This window comes from Camelus ferus, chromosome 19, assembly GCF_009834535.1.
Source record: "Camelus ferus isolate YT-003-E chromosome 19, BCGSAC_Cfer_1.0, whole genome shotgun sequence".
In the NCBI taxonomy this organism is placed as follows: Eukaryota; Metazoa; Chordata; class Mammalia; order Artiodactyla; family Camelidae; genus Camelus; species Camelus ferus.
This window is the reverse complement of record NC_045714.1, coordinates 14,187,207-14,206,124: the sequence shown is the minus strand read 5'-3', so window position 1 is coordinate 14,206,124 and position 18,918 is coordinate 14,187,207. Positions and strand designations below refer to the sequence as shown.

The 18,918-nt window shown below is 63.2% G+C and overlaps 1 protein-coding gene and 2 long non-coding RNA genes across 3 annotated transcripts; 2 read left to right on the top strand and 1 right to left on the bottom strand.

Moving 5' to 3' along the window:
* Positions 1-1,021: 1,021 nt before the first annotated feature.
* Positions 1,022-15,879, top strand: CABLES2 (Cdk5 and Abl enzyme substrate 2). Its single transcript, XM_032461527.1, is given in 11 exon segments — positions 1,022-1,487; positions 9,054-9,125; positions 9,230-9,322; positions 10,621-10,657; positions 10,659-10,699; positions 11,355-11,463; positions 11,871-12,036; positions 12,395-12,498; positions 12,648-12,754; positions 13,332-13,536; positions 13,672-15,879. Coding segments are annotated over 11 exon segments (1,503 nt in total). The 5' UTR covers positions 1,022-1,059; the 3' UTR covers positions 13,813-15,879.
* Positions 15,880-15,990: 111 nt separating this feature from the next.
* Positions 15,991-17,396, bottom strand: RPS21. The gene is made up of 6 exons (XR_004313031.1): positions 17,299-17,396; positions 16,893-16,951; positions 16,745-16,808; positions 16,534-16,605; positions 16,138-16,193; positions 15,991-16,057 (listed from the first exon to the last, which is right to left on the bottom strand). It is a non-coding gene; the product is annotated as a ribosomal protein S21 (long non-coding RNA).
* Positions 17,397-17,479: 83 nt separating this feature from the next.
* Positions 17,480-18,635, top strand: LOC116657876. Its single transcript, XR_004313032.1, has 2 exons — positions 17,480-17,669; positions 18,014-18,635. It is a non-coding gene; the product is annotated as an uncharacterized LOC116657876 (long non-coding RNA).
* The last annotated feature ends 283 nt before the right edge of the window (positions 18,636-18,918 follow it).

Sequence of the window (18,918 nt, the reverse complement as noted above, 5' to 3'; positions counted from 1 at the left end):
CCCCACCCTACCTGCACCCCCAGCACCTGCACAGATGAGACAAACGTGTGTGCCATGTGTGGTTCCATGCAGAGCTGCGGGAGCGAACCACAGAGCAAGTGCCAGGCCTCCAGCCGCACCACAGACCCGGCGCTGGGGTTGTCCTGGCCGAGGCAGCTCGGTCCTGACAATACCCTGAGGTCGCGAGCACTGTCCCCACTTGAAGGGAGAAGTAAACCTGCCGGCAGAGCGCTGGACAGAGCAGGCCAGTGGCACAGAGGTGGCTGCAGGACCCTGCCCACAAAACACAGGTGGGCTCCTGGGGGCTCCAGAAGGCAGCACGTGAGCGTGAAGTTGGTCCTGGATACAGAAGACAGACGAACTGAGGCCTGGCAACCCGCAGACTCAAGGTCGTTTGCTGCTTTGGGAAGAGCAGGACAGTACCTGGGGCTGAAGGCCCAGCACCGGCCCCACCTGCCTGTGGCAGGTGCCTTCTCCCTTCAGATCCGCGGTCTCCTCTTCAATGAGAGAGGTCAGGTGGCACGGCGGCCATTCCCAGGAGCCCGGGGGTTCCCTCTTCAAGGGACCGCCCAGGCGGCGGAGGGCACAGCTCCAGCCCCCGCACCCCAGCTCCCCCGCAAAGACACACACCCGCATAGAGGAAGTGCGCTGGAGCCTGAAAACGAGGCTCAAAGGCGGCTGGCCACGAACGCCGCAGCCCAGATAGTGGAACAAGGCACTTGCGCCCCCGGGCCGCGGCTTCCGAGGAAGGGACTCGAACTCGCGGCGCCGCCGCCGCCGCTCTGCCGCGAGCCAGGACCCGCGGGGCAGCCCGGCTGGCAGACGCGCGGTTCCCGGGTCCCCCGAGCCGCGTCATAACCGCCTCTAGGACCCAGGAGAGCTGCCTCCGAGCCGGGCGGACCGCCCAGGGCGCCTCGCCCAGGGCGCCTCACTGGCCAATGGGCGGGCGCGGCGGCGGCTTATTTGCATGCGAGCGCGCCCCGGCCAATGGGTGGAGGGCGCCGGCGCGTGCGCGGGCGGTGGCGGCGGCTGCGGGCGGCCGGCGGGCTCAGTCGGAGGATGGCCGCGGCCGCGGCGGGTGGGTCCCCGGGCCCGTCCTCCGGCCCTGCAAGGGCCGCGCCGGCCGCCGGGCCCGGCCCCGGCCCCGCCGCCAGGGCCCCGCCGCAGGCGCCGCGGAGGCGCAGGGACTCTCGGCGCCGCCAGGCCGCGCTGTTTTTCCTCAACAACATCTCCCTGGACGGGCGGCCCCCGAGCCTGGGCCCGGGCAGCGAGAAGCCCCCGCCCCCGCCCCCGCCGCCGGCCGAGGCCCGCGAGCCGCCCGCGCCGCCGCCGCCGCCGCCTCCGCCGCCGCCCGCGCCGCCCTCCGGCCTGCCCTTGCCCGGTCCCGCGAGCAGGGCCTCGGCGCCCCAGGGCCTGCTCAGCCCCGCGCCCGCCCCCGTTGGCCTGGGCCTGGGCCTGGGCCTGGGCCTGGACGGGCAGCGCCAGAGGTGAGTGCCGTCAGGGTCACCTGCGGGCGGGTGGGCCGGGGGCTGGGTCAGCGCAGGGGTTGGGGTCACCTGGTGGAATCACCTGGGGCCCAGCTTGGGCAGGGTGGCCCTGGGGCCTGACAGCCTAGAGCACAGGGTGGGGGTGACCTGGGGGCCACCAGCACAGCAGGGGGTGGGGGCGGGCTCAGGTGACCTCTAGGGGATCTGGATGAGCCCTTGACACAGGGTTAGGTGGTCTGTCGGCATAGAACTTGGAGATCAGTAGGTGAGCCCCAGACTCACAGTTGGGGTGTTCTGGCCCTGTCAACAAGGGACAGAGGGTTGGGGCATCCTGGGCCTTGCCAGCCCTGGAAGGGAGTCGCCCAGGCCCCATCAGCCTGAGATGTCAGAGCCAAGGGTCATCAGGGGCTCTGTCACCACTCCTGAACATGGATGTGAAGGTTTCATTTGGGCCGTGTTAGTCCCCAGAGTTAAGGGTCAGGGTTCTCTTAATCTTGTCAGCCCCTGAACATGGGTCAGGGTTCCCTCAGCTCTTATCAGCCCCCAGACACAGAGCCCTGTCAGCTCTGGACACACCCCCTCCCCAACCACTCTGATGAGTCCCATGGACACAGGGACTCACAAACATCCCCACCCAATCCCCTGCTTCTCTGAACTGGGTGACCCGCTCCGTGTGGCCCAGGGAGCTTCCCTGCGTTGTGACGTCTAGCCTCAGAGTCTCCTGCAGCCGGCCAGACCTCCCAGCCCTCCATGCCACAGCCGCTGGTCATTGGAGCCCCCACCGCCAGTCCCTGCCCTCACTGTCCCCTCGAGCTCAGGTTCCTGGGCCTGTCACATCCCAGGTTGCAGTTACTGCCCCTGCCCTGCTTGCATTTCTGAGAACCTCTCAGCCCATCTTAGAGTGACACCCCTTCCCCGAGTTCTGCCCCTCTTGTCTGTGCCCCCTGCCAAGGGTGAGTGCAGCTGCTGGACACCTCACATTCTTCGCCCAGAGACCCTTTCACAGCCACTTGCAAAGCTCCAGTTTCCAGTACCCTTGAGCACTGCTCCCCTACCTTCACCTTGAGGAGTGACGTGGTTCCTGGGTCTGGGACCAGGACTGGCTGCTCGCCAAAGTCCCTTCTCAAGGGCCACTGTCTGGGGACACAGCTTCTGGACATGCTTGCTCTGGGACAGGCCCTGGCAGTGTGCGGGGAGGGGCTGAGTGCAGAGTCTTGCAGCTTGGTGCCCCCCGGGGTGGTTGACACCTCGAAGCCACCACAGTTCCCTGGTGTCCAGAGGTGGCTCTCCTTACCTGGAGGTCATCCCAGCTGCACTGGCTGCAGTTGCCTCACACCCCTGGCCCTCAGGAGGGTCAAAGTGATGGGTCTTCTAAGGGACTTCTGGTTGGGAGGGTTGAGTCCCGAATATAGTGCTTCTGGCCGGACTCCTTGACTTTACATTCAGAGTTCTTCTGAATGGCCCTGAGGCCGCCGTCACGCTTCGTGGGTGGAATAAGAAAAGCAGCTGCCTCCTGCACAGGCCGCAAGGATGCGTGGCCTGACCCTGTCCCCAGGCCTGGCCAAGGCTCCAGGGAGGGTTGGGGGCCTGTTGGGACAGAGAGATCAGCTTGCCCCAAATGTGGCAGCCAGGCACCACCCTTCCCTTGTCCCCGGGGAGACGGAACTGCTTATCTGACAGGGCTGGTATCAAGAAGACTATTTTCTTGATGGAAATCAGACCACTTTAAAAACGGAGCCCCAAGGCCAGCCTGTTCTTGGCTGGCAGACCATCCCACAAAATAGTCATATCTCCTGGCGGCTGTCAGCCAGAGGATGGTCCCCTCATCATGCCAGGTCTTGTTCCAGCCACTCGGTGCCCCTCCAGGGCCGGGCCTGCCGTGCAAGGACCTGCAGCCAGCCCACGCTGTGCAGCTTTGTCCTCCTGTCCCAGTCCTGGGTCCTGTGTGTGGTGCTGGACAGACTGTTCAGCAAACACTGTAGGTGCCCCCGTTGTGGGCCAGGTCCTGTGAACCAGACAGGCCAGCATCCAGCCCCACGGAGCCGTTCTAGTGGAAGGGCTTCCAAGAGGGTGGATGCTGCGATGAAGCGGGAACCAGGAGCCTGGCCTGGCAAGGGTGCTCACGCTGTTTCTGGAGAATGCGCAGGTCCAGCGCCCTGGAGGACATGGGGACCAGCTGGGATGTGGTGTGAGTTGGGTGCCCTCCAGCGTTCCCACTGTGCCCTCCCTGGTCCCCATCTCCCTCCAGCTCGCCTGGCCCCACCTGTACAGTGAGCCCTCTCCTGCCCCTCCCTCCCACTTGGCCTTCAAATCCTGTTCAGGTATCTCTCCCCTCTTCAGGGCGACACCTGCCCATGCAGAATACGCCCCTCGGGCTCTGCAGCCGAGCGCAGGGCCCAGCCCTTGTGTCTGAGCGTCACTGCCCCTCCCCTGACAGACTGTGGGCTCCCAGGGTGGGGCTGTCCGTGTCTGTGCTCCCCAGGCCTGGAGGGGGCCACAGGCAGTCACTGCTGAGTGCAGGAGGGTGGCTGGTCTCGCAAAGGGGGCTGCTAGCTGCAGGCTGTGGACTTGGAAGGTCAGTTGTTTCGGGGAACGGAGAGAATTCTCTAAGGTTCTCTTTCCAAGGCCTGTGTCGCGAGTGCGGCGGTTTGATACAGGTTCTAGGAACAGACTGGGTTGGAATTCCAGCTCCACTTTGAGCAGGTAGCATGGCTCCTCTGAGCCTCAGTTTGCTTCTGTGTGAAATGGGTTTACGTTAAGCACTACCTCCTGGAGGGGCTGTTGTGAGGTCGGGTGAATGGCAACGGCTCCTCAAGGGTGGCAGTGGCGGGGCCAGGTCACCGGAGACACTAGTTACATCCACGTTGCCCAGGGAGCACTCATGGCTTGGTCCGTGGTGGGGAATTCATGTTTCACACCCAGGGCACAGTCTGGTGTGGCTTTTTCCACTATGCCAGTGAGCAGATCATCAGAATCCGTGTTTTCCTCCCCAGAACTTCTAACCCAGCGTTTCTTCTCATTTCAACGCGGTGGGCCCTTAACACTCAGGAGCACACCAGGTTTCCGGGCTTCCTCGGCTGGGTCGGAAACAGGCCTTCAGGTGCTCTCTCTGCCCCTGCCAGGCCCCTGCACCTCCTCCGCCGTCACATCAGCGCCCTCTCCTCTCTGTGGGAGCCCGGGGCTGCCGTGACTAAAGCATCATACACTTGGCAGCTTAAAACAGCAGCAGGTTTCCTCGCACAGTCTTAGAGGCCATGGGCCTGCGGTCAGGGTGGGGCGGGGCTGGGCCCCTGTGAGGGCTCTGGAGGGCATCCTCCCTGCCTCCCCGACCTGGTGCGGGTGTCCTGGGCTTATGGCTGCGACGCTCCAGTCTTTGCCTCCATCTTCACACAGCTTCTTCTGAGTCTCTGTCTTCACCTGGTGTTTCCCTCTCCTCATGAGGACCTCAGTCACTGGGTCAGGGCCACCCTAACGACCTCATCTTAACCTGATTACACCTATAAAGATCCTATTTCCAAATGTGGTCATAGTCACAGTCAAGAGGGGTTGAGACTTGAACGTGTATTTTGGGGGACACAGGACACCAGCCCTCACTAGCATCCCCGGCACTAGCAAGGCGGGAGGCAAGGCCAGGATGCTGCCGGCTCAGCTGGGAGCAGAGACCCTCGCCGTCCCGGAGGGCCCGCACAGGGATGGCTCTGAGAAAGGGCCTGGGCTCTTAGTTGCTGTCTTGGTCAGCAGCCACCTTGTGGTCCAAGTTAAAGCAATTTCAGTGTAGCATCTGGCAGTTTGTTCCTGTCATTGATTTTGGAGGCTGGAGGGGAACCAGAGGCCTTGCTGAGACCAGCCCCAGGACCGCTGGAATTTGGGGGTTTCATTTTGCCTGGCAGGGACTTGGTGGGACGAGGTACCTAGGACCACCCACATATTCAGCAGGTAGGCACAAGGGCCTGCGATGTGCCAGGCCCCCTGCTCAGGCTGGGGGGGGGGGGGCAGCTGGACGAGACACTGCCCACACGCTCCTGGCAGCGGCGGCCATTGGAGCTCAGACAGTCTGATCCCACTTCCAGCAGCCCTTTCGCTGGGCCCCTGGCTGGGACTGGGTGGTCTTCAGACGAGACAGGAGCCCTTCTCTGCTTGCCTGGGGGTTTTCAGTTACAAAGAGAAGGAACTTTATCAGATGCTCGAAACAGTGTCTAAAAAGTAGCAGTTTCTCTTTCTGTGAGCACGTCTCAGGGGGAAGGGAGTGTGGGTCCCTGATTGTAAAGGGGCACTTCTGAGAGTGAGTGAGAGCAGTGGGCAGGCTTGGGGAGACGCAGGGATCACGTGTGCCCCTGACCCCCGACCCCTCAGTAACTGCACCTGAGCTCAGAAAGCAGGGGGTCTGCAAACCTGGGCCTCCCGTGCCGGCCAGCGGCCTGCAGGGTGTCCTCTTCCCTCACACCCTGGGTCCTGTGGAGTGGGAGGTGGGCCGGGGGTGAAAGCAGGGGCCCCTCTCTTGGCTGGCCTGGTCTGTCATAGCATCACCGGCAACACAGGCTGAGCTCAGAAAAGGGGCCCAGAGAAAACGGTGTAGGAGCAGCCTTGATCCCAGCTCACCCGCCAGGGCCAGGAGGGCCCCCCCCGGGGGGGGGGGAAGGGTCAAGGGGCCAAGGCTGCGCCAAGGGGGCCGGTGCCCAGACTGCCCGCTGGGGCACAGATCGCAGCCCCGCCTCTCACCAGCTCTCAGTCTTGCCACCTGGAAACTGTGGGTCGTGAGGACTGAATTTATATGTAAAACACTTACAAGGAAGGAAAGATAGAGGAACACCTCAAAGTCAGATCCACAAAACCAGCTGGGGTCAGATCTTCGGGCTTGGTGGGACCAGAGACATCTGTGCTGCAGTGACTGGAATGAACAGGGCGAGCTGGGCGGCAGAGCTCGGACGGGCCCTGGGCAGCAGCCTGGTGGGCGGGGGAGCGTGCCAGGGGCCTCCGCAGCCTGCGGACAAGGCCCCAGGTGTGTGGGAGCCAACAGGCCAGCCGGGAAATTACCCGAGGAGACGAGGAGACGAGGCAGGGGAAGCCAGGCCGGGCCGCTCTGCGCTCTGCGGGGCCACTGAGCCCAGCCGCTTTCCAGGGGCGGTCCCGCCCCTGCTAGGCCGGCTTCTCTGCCGGGGCCCAGGGCCCGCGCGTCCTCCTCCGGTGGGCGCTCTCTCCAGGCAGGCCTGCCTCACCTGGCCCCGCCCCGGGCCTCTTGGGACACTGGGTGTCTGCCTGACACAGCCTCCCGCCGCCCTCCTTCCCTCCCTGCTGTCCTGGCTGGGCCTGGGCCCCAGGTGCCCTTACCTGAGGCCTCCTGCACTTCCCCGTCTCCCCCAGGCGCCCTCCCTCTGGCCTGGCCGGTGCCCTCCTCCCTCACAGGCGGCGGGGTGGGCGGATGAGCATCCCTTCTCTGGAGACAGGGCCGCTGTGGGGCGCCAGCGCTTGCCTAGGTTTAGGTCTGTGCTCAGTTCTAGTTTCTTTTCGATAAGCTCCTGCTGCCTTATCACTTAAAAGGCTTCATTAGAGCCTGGACCTTGTATCAGGGTGACAGCCCGGCTGTGTGACCTCGGGCAGGTGCCGCGCCCCTCATGCCACCAGCTGCAGTTGAGCAGTGGCATGAGGGGGCGGCTGTCACACCCCAGCACGTGACACCCCAGCTCCTGGCAGACACACTGGCTCATGGTGGCCTGGACCCCAGCAGGTAGCCTGACCATGCCAGGCCTCGTCTGTAAACCAGGGGTCCTGCTGGGAGGAGGGTCCTTGAGTTGCTGCGAGGAAGGTGGGCCCTCGGCAACGAGTCCTCCTCGCTGTCCCCCCACCTCCCTGAGCCCAGATGGAGCTCATGCTATTACTGAAGTGGCTGCTTCTGACACCCAGGCCCTGGGCCCCTGCCCAGCCTGTGCTGAGTGCGGGACCCGTGTTGCTGTGTCTCGTAGGCCACGGGCCCTGAGCTCCAGGAGCCTCCCACCCTGGAGCAGTAGGGTAGCAGGGCCCACCCTCACGGCTTTTCCCTGAGCGGTGCCTGCTGGTGAAATGTGCACATTGGCCTAGACCACGGTGGTGGCCTTGACCTGAGGGTGCAGCCCGCTCTGGGTTTCTGGGCCCAACACTGGGTGGAAGGCTGCTCTCCCAAGCTCCCTAGCACGTGTTAGGCCCTGGTAAGGCCCCCACCCAGAATGGTTTTGAACCAGACCAAACATCTGTTTGTCTCTGGGACAACCCTAGCACCTTCCCCACCTCAGAGGGCTGGTAGGAGCCCCTGTCATCGGGCAGCTAGTCCTCAGTCACCTGTGGGTACTGGGACACGCTCCTCCCTGGCCACCCAGCACATCTGTGGGTCTCTGGGCTTCAGTCTCAGGCCTGACCTGAGGCCACATGTGTCCCCTCCTGAGGAGTGGCTAAGGCCGTGCCCCCAGCCCACAGGGCCTCATGCCCAGATGCTCAGAGCCTCCTCAGCACGGGTCTGGTGGAAGTGCTAGTTAACAAGCTTTCTGCTCCCTGTCACTGGGCAGGGCTTTGCTCCAAGAAGAATCCCAGCCACTGGGCCTAGACCATGGTGAGGAGGAGCTGTTGGCCGACGGGAAACCCATTGGCTCCTCTGATGCTCGGTTGGGGATGGAGGCAGGAGAGTGCCAAGCACGGTGTCCGGTGTCTTCCGCCAGGTGACAGGCACGAGTGGTCCCAGGAGAGCGATGGTGCTAGGGCTGCAGCTGCCCTGGAGGGAGTGAGGGCCACATATGAGCTGAGTCTAAAGTCGGGGAGGACATAGCCACTGGAGGAGCTAGAGAAGGAAGATTCCAGACCAAAGGAACAGCGCTCTGGGGGCCCTTGGTGGGGGGCTGTGGTGCGTGCAGGGAGCGGAGGGCAGACAGTGGGCAGGCTGCGTCGCCTCCAAGTGCTCCTGGGTGTCCTGTGCTGGGGACAGGGGCGGGGTGTGCACAGGGCCCTTGTGGGGCCGAGGCAGGGCTATCAGCACTGGCGATGGCTCCAGGCGGGTTTCTTGGCCGCTGCATCCCCAGGTGGGCAGAGGAGGGTTGGCGGGACAGGTGCTCACCTGAGGGCCAGTCCTGCAGAGCTATCAGTGGACCTTACCCAGCCCACCACACCCCCTTCCCGGGGCTTCCACCTGGGCCCTCAAACCTGCAGAGACCTTACAGAAGTGTCTCTCCCTGCCTCCAGCCCGCTGTGGGCCAGCGTGGCCTGCCCCACCAGTCCTGGGCCTGAGAGGGCTCTTGGGACCCGTGGGCTGAACTCCGAGAGGCGGCCGGCAGACCAGGGTACAGCCGGCCACCCCTTCCAGTGCCGCGTCCCCCTCAGATTCTTCTAGCAAACTCTGGCCCTTGGGTGGCCCAGCACGCACACCTTTCCGCAGACCCAATGGCCTTCTGTCCCTGTGGCCTGGGGGGCCTCCCTTCCCAGAGGGGAGCCTGGTACCTGAGTAGCAGGTGGCACCCTGTGGGGCCTGTGGCCCTGGTTCTGCAGCAGGGCCTGCAGGGCAGCCCCCGGTGTGTATCCTAAGGCCCCGCGGTTTCCTCTTCACAGAAGGCGCATCGCCTCCCAGCGCTGCTCCCTCGAGTTTCTGGAAGACACAGTGGGATGTGCCTCGGTTCAGCGGTAAGGAGCCCCGCTGCCGGCCACCCCAAGACCTGTGCCCCTGCCACTCACCTAGGGCCAGAGAGAGTCCCAGAGGGGAAGAGTGACCTGCTTTTCACCTGCAGGACAAAACACATATCCGGGTCCCCGAGACACAAAGGCCTGAAGAAGACTCACTTCATCAAGAACATGAGGCAGTACGACACCAAGAGCAGCAGGTACCGCCCGGCGGCCAAGGCCGGGGCTGCCCTCCATGCCCCCTAACCTCGTGGGCCCGGGCTGCCCTCGTCAGCAGCCCTTTCTTCCTTCAGTGCACAAGTCTCATCCCCACAGCCCGCCCCATGTTCTTTTAGAAGTGGACCCTCCTCCCCATCACCTCCCTACCCTACTCCCCACATTCACTGAGCTCCAGGGCCCATGGTGCGTCCTGGGTGAGGAGCCACCCAGCAGGGACCACCACTGAGCAGGCGTGCTGAGGTGCAGGCACAGTGGAGATAGTGGGGATGGGCAGGGGCATCCAGGAGAGAAGGCCTTGCTCTATTTGGGAAGCACAGAGGGGACCCGTCCTCCTGGAACTGGGGTGCCGAGTGCAGCTGGGGCCCAGCACAGCCCTCGGAGGCCCTGTGTCTGTGGGTGCTGGGTGAGGGGCCTTTGGGGGCCGCTCCTGTCACCTGTCCTTCACGCCCCATGTCCCTCGTACCCCACATCCTTCACACCCCACCCTGCAGGTCCTGAGGCATCATCCTCGTTCTCCTGACCCAGAGGGTCCCCAGACCCTTCTCCTGCTGGAGGCCGTGCGCAGGCCTCCAGCAGGCAGCCCTGGTCGGGGAGTGCTGTGTCTTCCCAGCGGTGGCCGTAGCTTGGACGGTCCCTGATGCCCCAGCATGGTCCCCAGCAGGACAGGTGTGGCCTGGTATGAGGAGCAGGCCCTGGGCCTGAGTACTGAGCTGGCTTCAGTGGGCCCCAGTGCCCAGTTGTCACAGCCAGAAAAGGGCAGTGGGTCTCCCACTGTTGTCTTCCCTGCTAGACTGAGGCTGGGCCAGGCAGAGCCATGCCCAGAGGGAAGGGAAGGCCATCCTTCCTGCTGTGTCCCTCACGCAATGGCCCCTCAGGACAGTTTGGCTCAGGACATAGAACTGGGCACTTTCTGGACCTGTTAGGGTCCTGTCCCTCCGGGATGCTGAGGACAGACTCCCTGAACTGAACATCCTCTGGGCACCTCTGCCTCTCATGTCCTCCAAAGCCTGGCCTCCACCTGCACGGGACCAGGCATGACCCTCCATGTAGCGCATCACGTGGAGGTTGCGTGCTCACTGACTGGAAAAGACATGATGCCCTTGTTGAGTGCCTGGAGGAAACCAGGGAGAGCCAGCAGCCAGGTGGACTCACCGCGAGCCCTGGGCCTCCTGACCTGAGAGCCCCCTGGACACTGGGGCAGTTCCCATCACCTGAGTCTAGGCAGGAAGGACCCCTAGAAACCCCTGCTGCCCTGTTCTAACCCCCATCCTCCCCTCAGGATCGTGCTGATCTGTGCCAAGAGGTCCCTGTGTGCAGGCCTTCTCAGTTCTGCCGTATGGAGAAGGCCTGCGGGTCAGGTGAGAGGCTGGTCCCCACCCGGCAGGGGCCTGGTCTGGCTGCACCCACTCATGGCAGCCTCACGCAGGGGCCAGCAGGCCAGCTTCCACCGAAGCTTCTCGGAAGTTCTGAAGGCCATCTGGGTCCAGGTTCTCTGGGAGGGGCGTGTCCGCACTTGTTATCTTGTGTGAGCTGCTGAATGCAGGTGCCTGGGACGTCCCTCCAGACAGGACACTGCCGTACATCCCTGTGACCAGCCCAGGCAGCTGTGTCCCCACGTAACTGGGGAGAGGGATATGGCTGTCGGGGTGGGGACAGCGTGACCTGGCACGAGAACAGGCTGGGAGGAAGCCCTCTACCCCCGTGGGCTGAGCCAAGCTGGCCGAGGGCATGGCTGCAGGTGGAGGGCACACACCTGGGGAGCGAGCTGGATGGAGTGGAGGTTGGCCCACCTCCAGGGAGTGTGAACAGGAAGTGCCTGGGCCCCGGGAAGGAGCAGGTTGCGGACAGTTCTTGCGACAGGGGTCCTTCCCTGTGTCCCCGCTGAGGCCAGTGCTGCTCTTCCCTCAGTGAGAAAACCAGTAGCACCTGGGCAGGCACGGAGGGCGTGGCAGAGGGAGAGCCTGTGTGGGGAGGTGGGGGGCCCAGCAGCTCACCCCATTCTGTGCGTTGCAGTGACCTGCGGGGGGACAGCCAGAAGCAGAGGCATCCGTCCGGTGGCATTTCCGTGTCTTCAGAGATGGTGTTTCAGTTGGAAGGTGTCGAGCTGGGAGCGGACGGAAAGGTAAGAGTTGGCGCTGCACTCAGCGGCGGGGAGACTTAGTGTATCCAGGAGGTGGGCTCAAGGTCGTTGTAGTTCAAGCTTCTAAAATGCAAGGTATCCGTGGGAGGGAGCCACGCAGCCTGTGGGGCGAGCCTGCCGCCTCTGGCAGCTGGGCGGTGAGGGTGTGGGAGGTCGGGGCTCGGAGGCAGGACGAAGCTCCCGGCTGCAGACCCCAGGTGAGGGATGGGGGGCTCGCGGAGCGAGCAGCGGCGGTCCTGGCGGCATGAGCCGCCAGGGTCCCTTCCTGGTCTGCATGTGGGAGCGTTTGTGCGGGGCCTTCCTGCCGCAGGAAGGAGCAGAGGGGAGCTGGCTTGACCTCTGGTCTTGGATGGGGTCATGGGGCTGAGCCCAACCCACTGCCTTTCCAGGTTGTGTCTTACGCCAAGTTCCTGTACCCCACCAATGCCCTGGTGACACTCAAGCCGGACAGCCATGGCCCGCCGCCTCCACCCCGGCCCAGCGTCCCCCGCACTCTGCCGGGGTCAAGATGTAAACCAGCCCCTGCCCGGGCAACACCAGCCGGCCCGGAACTAGGTAGCCTGAGGGCCCTGACCATGCAGGGTGAGCAGCCACAGGCGCTGGACCAGGGGCGCCACGTGGCAGGCAGACCAGTGAGTCACACTGGAGTCCACAGTGCTCAGTCCAGGCTTGGGGAGTGGGGTCCACTGATGGCTCTGGGGGTCCTTCCTTGTCAGGACGTCCATCCTCCCACTCAGCCCTAGGGGAGGGGGAGCCCCTGGACCCCAGAGTGTCACTCCCTTGGTCCACAGTGACGCCCTCAGCCCCAGCTGCTCCCTGGCTCCAGACAGCTTCTGACTGAGGCTCGGGTTGGCACAAGCTGTTGACCAGGGCGCAGGGCTCATGGTGGGTCAGGGCTGCCCTCTGCTTGCAGGGACTGACGCAGGGGATACCCTAGAGTACAACCCCGACCTCCTGGATGACCCTCAGTGGCCCTGCGGCAAGCACAAGCGTGTCCTCATCTTCGCGTCCTACATGGTACGGGGCCGCCGCCGGGGCTGGGCTGCGCCGAGGGGCGCATGCGTCGGGAAGCGGTGCTGGCACACACCTGGGTCAGCCCTCGCCCTGAGTCACTCAGGCCTCAACCGGGCGCCCGGCTGCGTGGGCCTGGCCCCTCTCTGTTGCAGACCACGGTGATAGAGTACGTGAAACCCTCCGACCTCAAGAAGGATATGAACGAGACCTTCCGGGAGAAGTTCCCACACATCAAGCTGACGCTGAGCAAAATCAGGAGGTGAGGAGGGTCGAGGCGGGCGTCCCCGGGCCCACCGCAGCAGCACATGGGCCTCACCTCCCATTTTGGGTAGATTCCTGAGCTGGACAAACCCAGAGGCACCCCTCCCAAGCCCACCCGCATGCCTTCCGGCCAAGCCAGCAGCAGCAGCCCCCTTGCGGCCTCCCCCAGGCAGGCCCCCAGTGCATGTCACACCTACTCCCACGGCGCCCTCCTGGCTGGCACCCACTGCACCATCCCCGCTGTGACCGTCCCCCCTCCCAGGGGAGGAAACCAAGGCCCCACAGCACCTGGTCCAGACTCCACTGCAGCACACCCATGCCTCAGGGCCTTTGCATTGCCAGTTGCACCCCACACTGGCCCATGCCCTGCTCTGTCCTCTGTGAGGCCCCCTTGAGGACAGTTGGGTGCCACAAGCCCCAGCGAGGGGCAAGTGGAGGCCAGGACTGGCCTGCTGCCCGCACAGCCAGCCCTGGGGCTGGGCCTTGCCCTCCGGGGAAGGGTGCTGGAAGGCACATCCCTCAGGAGGGTGTAGCCACTCCTGGCCCCACAGCCTTGGCTCTGTGTGAACCCACAGTTTAAAACGAGAAATGCGGAACCTGTCTGAGGAGTGTGGCTTGGAGCCCGTGACGGTGTCCATGGCCTACGTGTACTTCGAGAAGCTGGTCCTGCAGGGCAAGCTCAACAAGCAGACCCGCAAGCTGTGCGCGGGCGCCTGCGTGCTGCTGGCCGCCAAGATCAGCAGCGACCTGCGCAGGAACGACGTGAAGCAGCTCATCGACGTGAGTGGCTGTCTACCCCCCCCAACCCCGTCCCCACCCCGCCCTGCCCCACCTGCCCCTGCCCGCCCTCGCCCAGCCCGGCCCGGCCCGGCGGGACCCGCCGCTCACTCCGCCTCGCCCTGCTCTTCAACACAGAAGTTGGAAGAGAGGTTTCGATTCAACAGACGGGACCTCATCGGGTTTGAGTTCACCGTGCTCGTGGCCTTGGAACTCGCTCTGTACCTTCCCGAGAGCCAGGTGTTGCCTCATTACCGACGCCTCACGCAGCAGTTCTAGCCTGGCCCGGCGCCCCGGCGCCGCAGCACGCGCATGGGCCCGGGGTGGCTCCCGGCCCTGCGGTGCGGGCGCCCAGCCTCCCTGGCTGGTGCTGCTCCTCCTTCCCAGCCTTGCTTCCTGGGGACTCCGCTCTCATCCCAGCGCACATGCGCCGCCGCGCACTCTCAGGCACCTTCCTGTGATCTCCCAGGGGCGGAACGTGGGGCTGTCGCTGTGTCTTTTCTCCCTGTGCCCGAGACCGTCTGGCACCAGGGCTTTGGTTGGCGACGTGTGGCAGCGAATCCTGACTTCGCAGCGTCTCCTTCCTGCTGGGCGTGCCCCGGCCTTCTGCAGGCTGCCATGGCCACAGCACAAGCACCTCAGTAGCGACCTGGGTTTCCAGATCTCCCTCAACACACTGAAGTGCTGAGTTCACCTGTTGAAGCATCAGTCTTGGCTAGTTCCGGTCGGTGTGGAAATTGCACTGTGGAACATGGCCACCCCAGCCCCGCCCCATCGGCCTGGCTGCCTCCCAGCCCAGCCCCTGGGGCTTGTCCACTCACCTCCCCGCAGCCCACAGGCAGAGCTCGGGCATCAGCCTCAGCCACGAGAGCAGGCTCTGGTTTGCTTGATCTCGTCTCCTACTCTCGGACCTGTTCTGAGGATCGCGTCACTGTGAAATCCTGTGTCACACCCCTCAACATCCTCGCCCACCCCGGGCGGGGGTCCACCCTTCGCCTCTCACCAGGAAAAGCCCTCTTGCCCGTGACACTGGGAACCCTCAGGACGATGGGACTGCCGGCTCTTGATCTTCCTAAGCAGTATTATGGAGGAAACAGTTTATTTATTGTCACTTAGGATGTGGGGTTTTTTTAAGGCAACAAAAACTGGTTAAATGCAGTCTGCCGAAGCTGTGACTTGAACCACACTTGACCCTCGAGCAGGGAGACTATAACCTCGCAGCCCTGCCTCTCCAACGGGTTGGTGCCTGTGCCTTCCCCCAGGGCAGGAAGAAGAAGCGCCTTGGCCAGTGCAGCCCGCCCCAAGCAGATCCCAAGGGCAGGTCTGTGCCCACGTCAGCTCCTCCGCGCCATCTCTGCTCATGGCCCCACCAGAAATACCGAAGACCGAGGACTGGAGTTTCTCCCTTCATGGGTCAGCTGCTCTAAGAAAGGACCATGCTGGCTGGGCCATTAAGCTGCTTCCCCATTGCTGTCCTATCAACCTGTCACTGGAGGGGCCCAGGACAGCCCACCCTACATGCCATCTGTGCAGACTGGTGCTTTTGCAGCAGGGAGATGCCAGCCCTCATCACTGCACTCAACCACCAGCAACTTGGCCTAGACCGCAGCAGAGGTGCAGGGGGCCACCTGCAGACCCGCTCCCACCCTGTTGGCTGCTGCTCCTCCTTCCTCAGTCGCTCACTTCCTGGGAGACTGTAGGGTGGCGCTTGAAGCCCAAATCTGTATCCCACCCTTATTGAGGAGTGCCTCTTCCCTGCCTCCCTAAGATGGCCCCCCAAACCCCGATGTGCACCAAGGGGGGCCTGGAGGATGAAGCTGCTATGCCCCAGGCAACTCTTCTGGAAAGTGACCTGTCCTGCCACCACAGCGTCTCAAGTCTTAGTGACACTCCTGTTACAAGCACTGCAAGGGACTGACTTCCAAAACATATGTCCTGGTTTACACTTACCCTTGAGGGACACACCTTGGGAATTTCTATACAAACGGAATGGCTGATACAGTAATTTAAGTTTGAATGATTATGTAGTCAGATTTAATCGTTTACCAAATCCTCCTGTAACCTTCCCCTTAGTGTGTTATTTTTAACAATGCAAGAGCTGCCACCGTGTGGTACTCGAGCAAAGCCAGTATTTAAGGCAAACTTCAGCCTAAACCCTCTCCCTCTAGAGCCAGCCCAGCTGTTCCTATGTCCAAGGGCCTGGTGCCACCCCCTCAGCCCCCAGCAGGCACTGTGGATTTAAATGTTCTAAGCAGGCTGTTGGACCTCAATGTCAAATTGTGTGTCACGGAAGTTTGCAAACAGTGATGTATTTGTCCTTTAAGTAAAATTTGGTTTTGCAACATGCTTCCTAGGCCTTCAGCTGATCAGCCCTGGTGAACCATTAACAACAAAATGCCGGCCCCTCCAGAGCCCACAGGCGTGTCCCCACACAGGCACAGGATGAAACAACACTGATGGGTTTTCACTGTTTTATTTATGACAAACATCCCACATCCATGATCCTCTCCAGTCTCAGAAATTCCTAGAACAAAAGGAAGGACAATGTTGAAACCTGATTTCTAGAGACGTCCCAGGCCTCTGCCCAAACTCCAGCTCTCTTACTTTGAAACGATGCCGTCGGCCTTGGCCAGTCGGAGAATGGAGTCATCCGACTCGCCCTAGAGGGAAAAAAGCACGCTGGGGCCATCTCCACAGCTGGCTCAAGTGAGGACACCCCAGCAGTGGGCAGACACCTGACTGTGCAGGGGAGGCCCTGGGGACCTGAGAGGGCCTGTGGTAACTGGGAAGCTCCAAGGTCAAGGCCTGCCTGAGTGCTTTCTCAGGGGGGCCCTTCCTTGGGCCCTCAGCACCTTTTCCACCCCCACGAAAGGACTGCAGAGTCCAGTCCAACAGGCTTGAGTCTATTCTGCCAACAAATCTGCTCAGGCCTGAGGACAAGGAGGGAGATGCCATTCCTGCTCAAAGGCACCCCAGGTGGGCAAGGCCGAGGACACTCACCATCCTGCGAATGGCCCCGCAGATAGCATAGGTTTTAAACTGACCGTTGAACCTTCCTGTCACCTTGTCAACCTATAAATTGAGAATGAGGGTCACAAGGAGGAGCACCCAAGTGCCTTTAGATCTAAATCTGGGGTTTGGGAATCAACGCCCAGGCCGGCACAGACTCGCCCCCTCCCCAGCCGGCAGGCCCTCCCGCCGCCCGGCTCACCTCGGCCACGTTCATCTGGATGGACGCGTGGTCCTTGGCGCCGATGATGCGATTGCTGGCGGAGCTGCGGGGGGAGCACAGTGAGCGGGGAGAGGGCCGGGCAGAGGGAGGGTGGAGGGGCCGGAGCGGGACGGTGCGGGGCGCTCACCATTTCCGGGGCACGTACAGGTCCACGAACTCGCCGGCGTCGTTCTGCATGAGTGCGGCCTGCGGGACCAAGCGCGGCGCCGTGAGGACCGGCCGTGTCCGCGAGCCCCCCTGCCCCGACCGACCGACCGGCCCGACCCGACCCCGCGGGATTGCGTCCCTCCCGGCTAAGCCCCGACCCCTACGCGGTCTCCAGCCCAGACCCCGAACCCCGCGCTGTCTGCTGCCCACGCGGTCTCCCGCCCCGACCCCGACCCCCGCGCGGTCTGCCGCCCCGACCACGACCCCAGCCCCCGCGCGGTCTCCCGCCCCGACCACGACCCCAGCCCCCGTGCGGTCTCCTGCTCCGACCCCGACCCCGACCCCCGCGCGGCCTCCCGCCCCGGCCCGGCCCCCGCGCGGCCTACCTGATGGCAGCAGGACGAGCGCGAGCGCAGAAAGGAAGCTCCGCTTTCCCCGGCAGCGCTATTGGCGGGCGAGGCGGGACCTCGGCGAGTACTTCCAGGTCCCGCACGCCGCGGCGACTCTGCGCAGGGAGCGCGGCCTGCCGCCGTGACGCACTTCCGTTTCCGGGGCGGGAAGCCTCGGGCGTCCACGAAGCTGTGTCGGTGTCCGGAAGCGCCGGTGTGGCCACAGCCTGGGTCGCGAGGGCCGGTCGGCGTGCCGGCGGGCGTGTCCCCGCCGTAGTGGGCTTCACCCAGAGTGCACGCTTCCCGCCGCCGGGCCCAGCTGGTGCCCACGGCCGCCCCGCAGGACCGTGTTCGTGTGAACGTGGGAGGTGCGGACCACGCCGGGGAACGCTCCCCCGGGGACGGGCGAGACAACGCGAAGATGGACACACGAGGGGCAGAAGAGCAGCGGGCGCGGAGAGCCCGTGGGGTCTTGAGGGTGGCCGGGACGAAGCCCCAGGCAAGGGAGAGAGGACGGCAGGGCTGGGGTGGGGGGCGCCCTCCTAGGATATAGAAGCCGAGGCCTGAGCAGGGAGGGAGCCTGGCCAAGCTGAGTGGCAGAACCCGGTTAGACGCCCCCACAGCCCTTGCCCCGCACCCTCCGCCCTTTCCCCCAAACCCCCTCCCACCGCACCCCCGCCTCCCACTCACCCCCTACTCCATTCCTCCACAGAGCAGCAGTGACGAGAGGAGCCCAGCCAGGCCCGTTGCTGGTGGCAGGGGTCTGTTAAGGAAGAAAACAGAAAAAGCCCAGACTGCAGAGCCAATTTCCCAGCGTCCCCCTGCCCATGTTCCTGGGAGTGTGCCCACAGTCTCTCGGCTAAAATATCCTTTGGGACTTCATCTCACAGATGAGGCACAAGGCCCCTTGGGGTGGACTCCTGCCAGCCCCTGCTGCCCGTGGCCGAGCCCGGCAGTGGCCTCTGACATACAAACGCCCCTTTGCTTGGCAAGTCCTCTCCATTCTCCAAGCCTCAGCTCCCACATCGCTTCCCCACTCAGGTCCCTGTCGGGTGGCAGTTAGGACTCTCAGTGTTCATGCCATCCCTGAAAGGTGTGTGCTCTCCAGGGCCCCCAACATGTGCAGGGACGCTGCGTGTTTGTGTTTGTGGTTGGGGGTCTGCACAGCTGGCCTTCCTGTCTGTGTCTGCGTGTGGGTCAGCCCAGTTAGGCCTGCTGACCAAGAGATACTGTAGTTGGAAGTCAAGAGACGAGACAGCACCAGAAAGGAGAGGCAGTGTGGGGAGATCTTTGAGAGTCTTCCTTATTCACCAGAGTAAAGAGTATGGACAAAACCCCTTCTGTATGTGGTCAAATGATTTTTGGCAAGGGCGCCAAGTCCATTTAAGGGGGAAAGGGCTATCATTTCAACAAATGTGCTGGGTAACCTAAAAACCCACACGTAAAAGAATGAACTGGAGCCTCACTTCACACCATGTGAAAATTAATTCAAAATAGATCAAGGACATGAATGTAAAACCAAAAACTATAAAACTGAGAAGAAAACAGGGCACAACCTTCATGACATCGGCTTTGGCAGTGATTTCTTGCACGTGAGACCAAAGGCACAGACAGTAA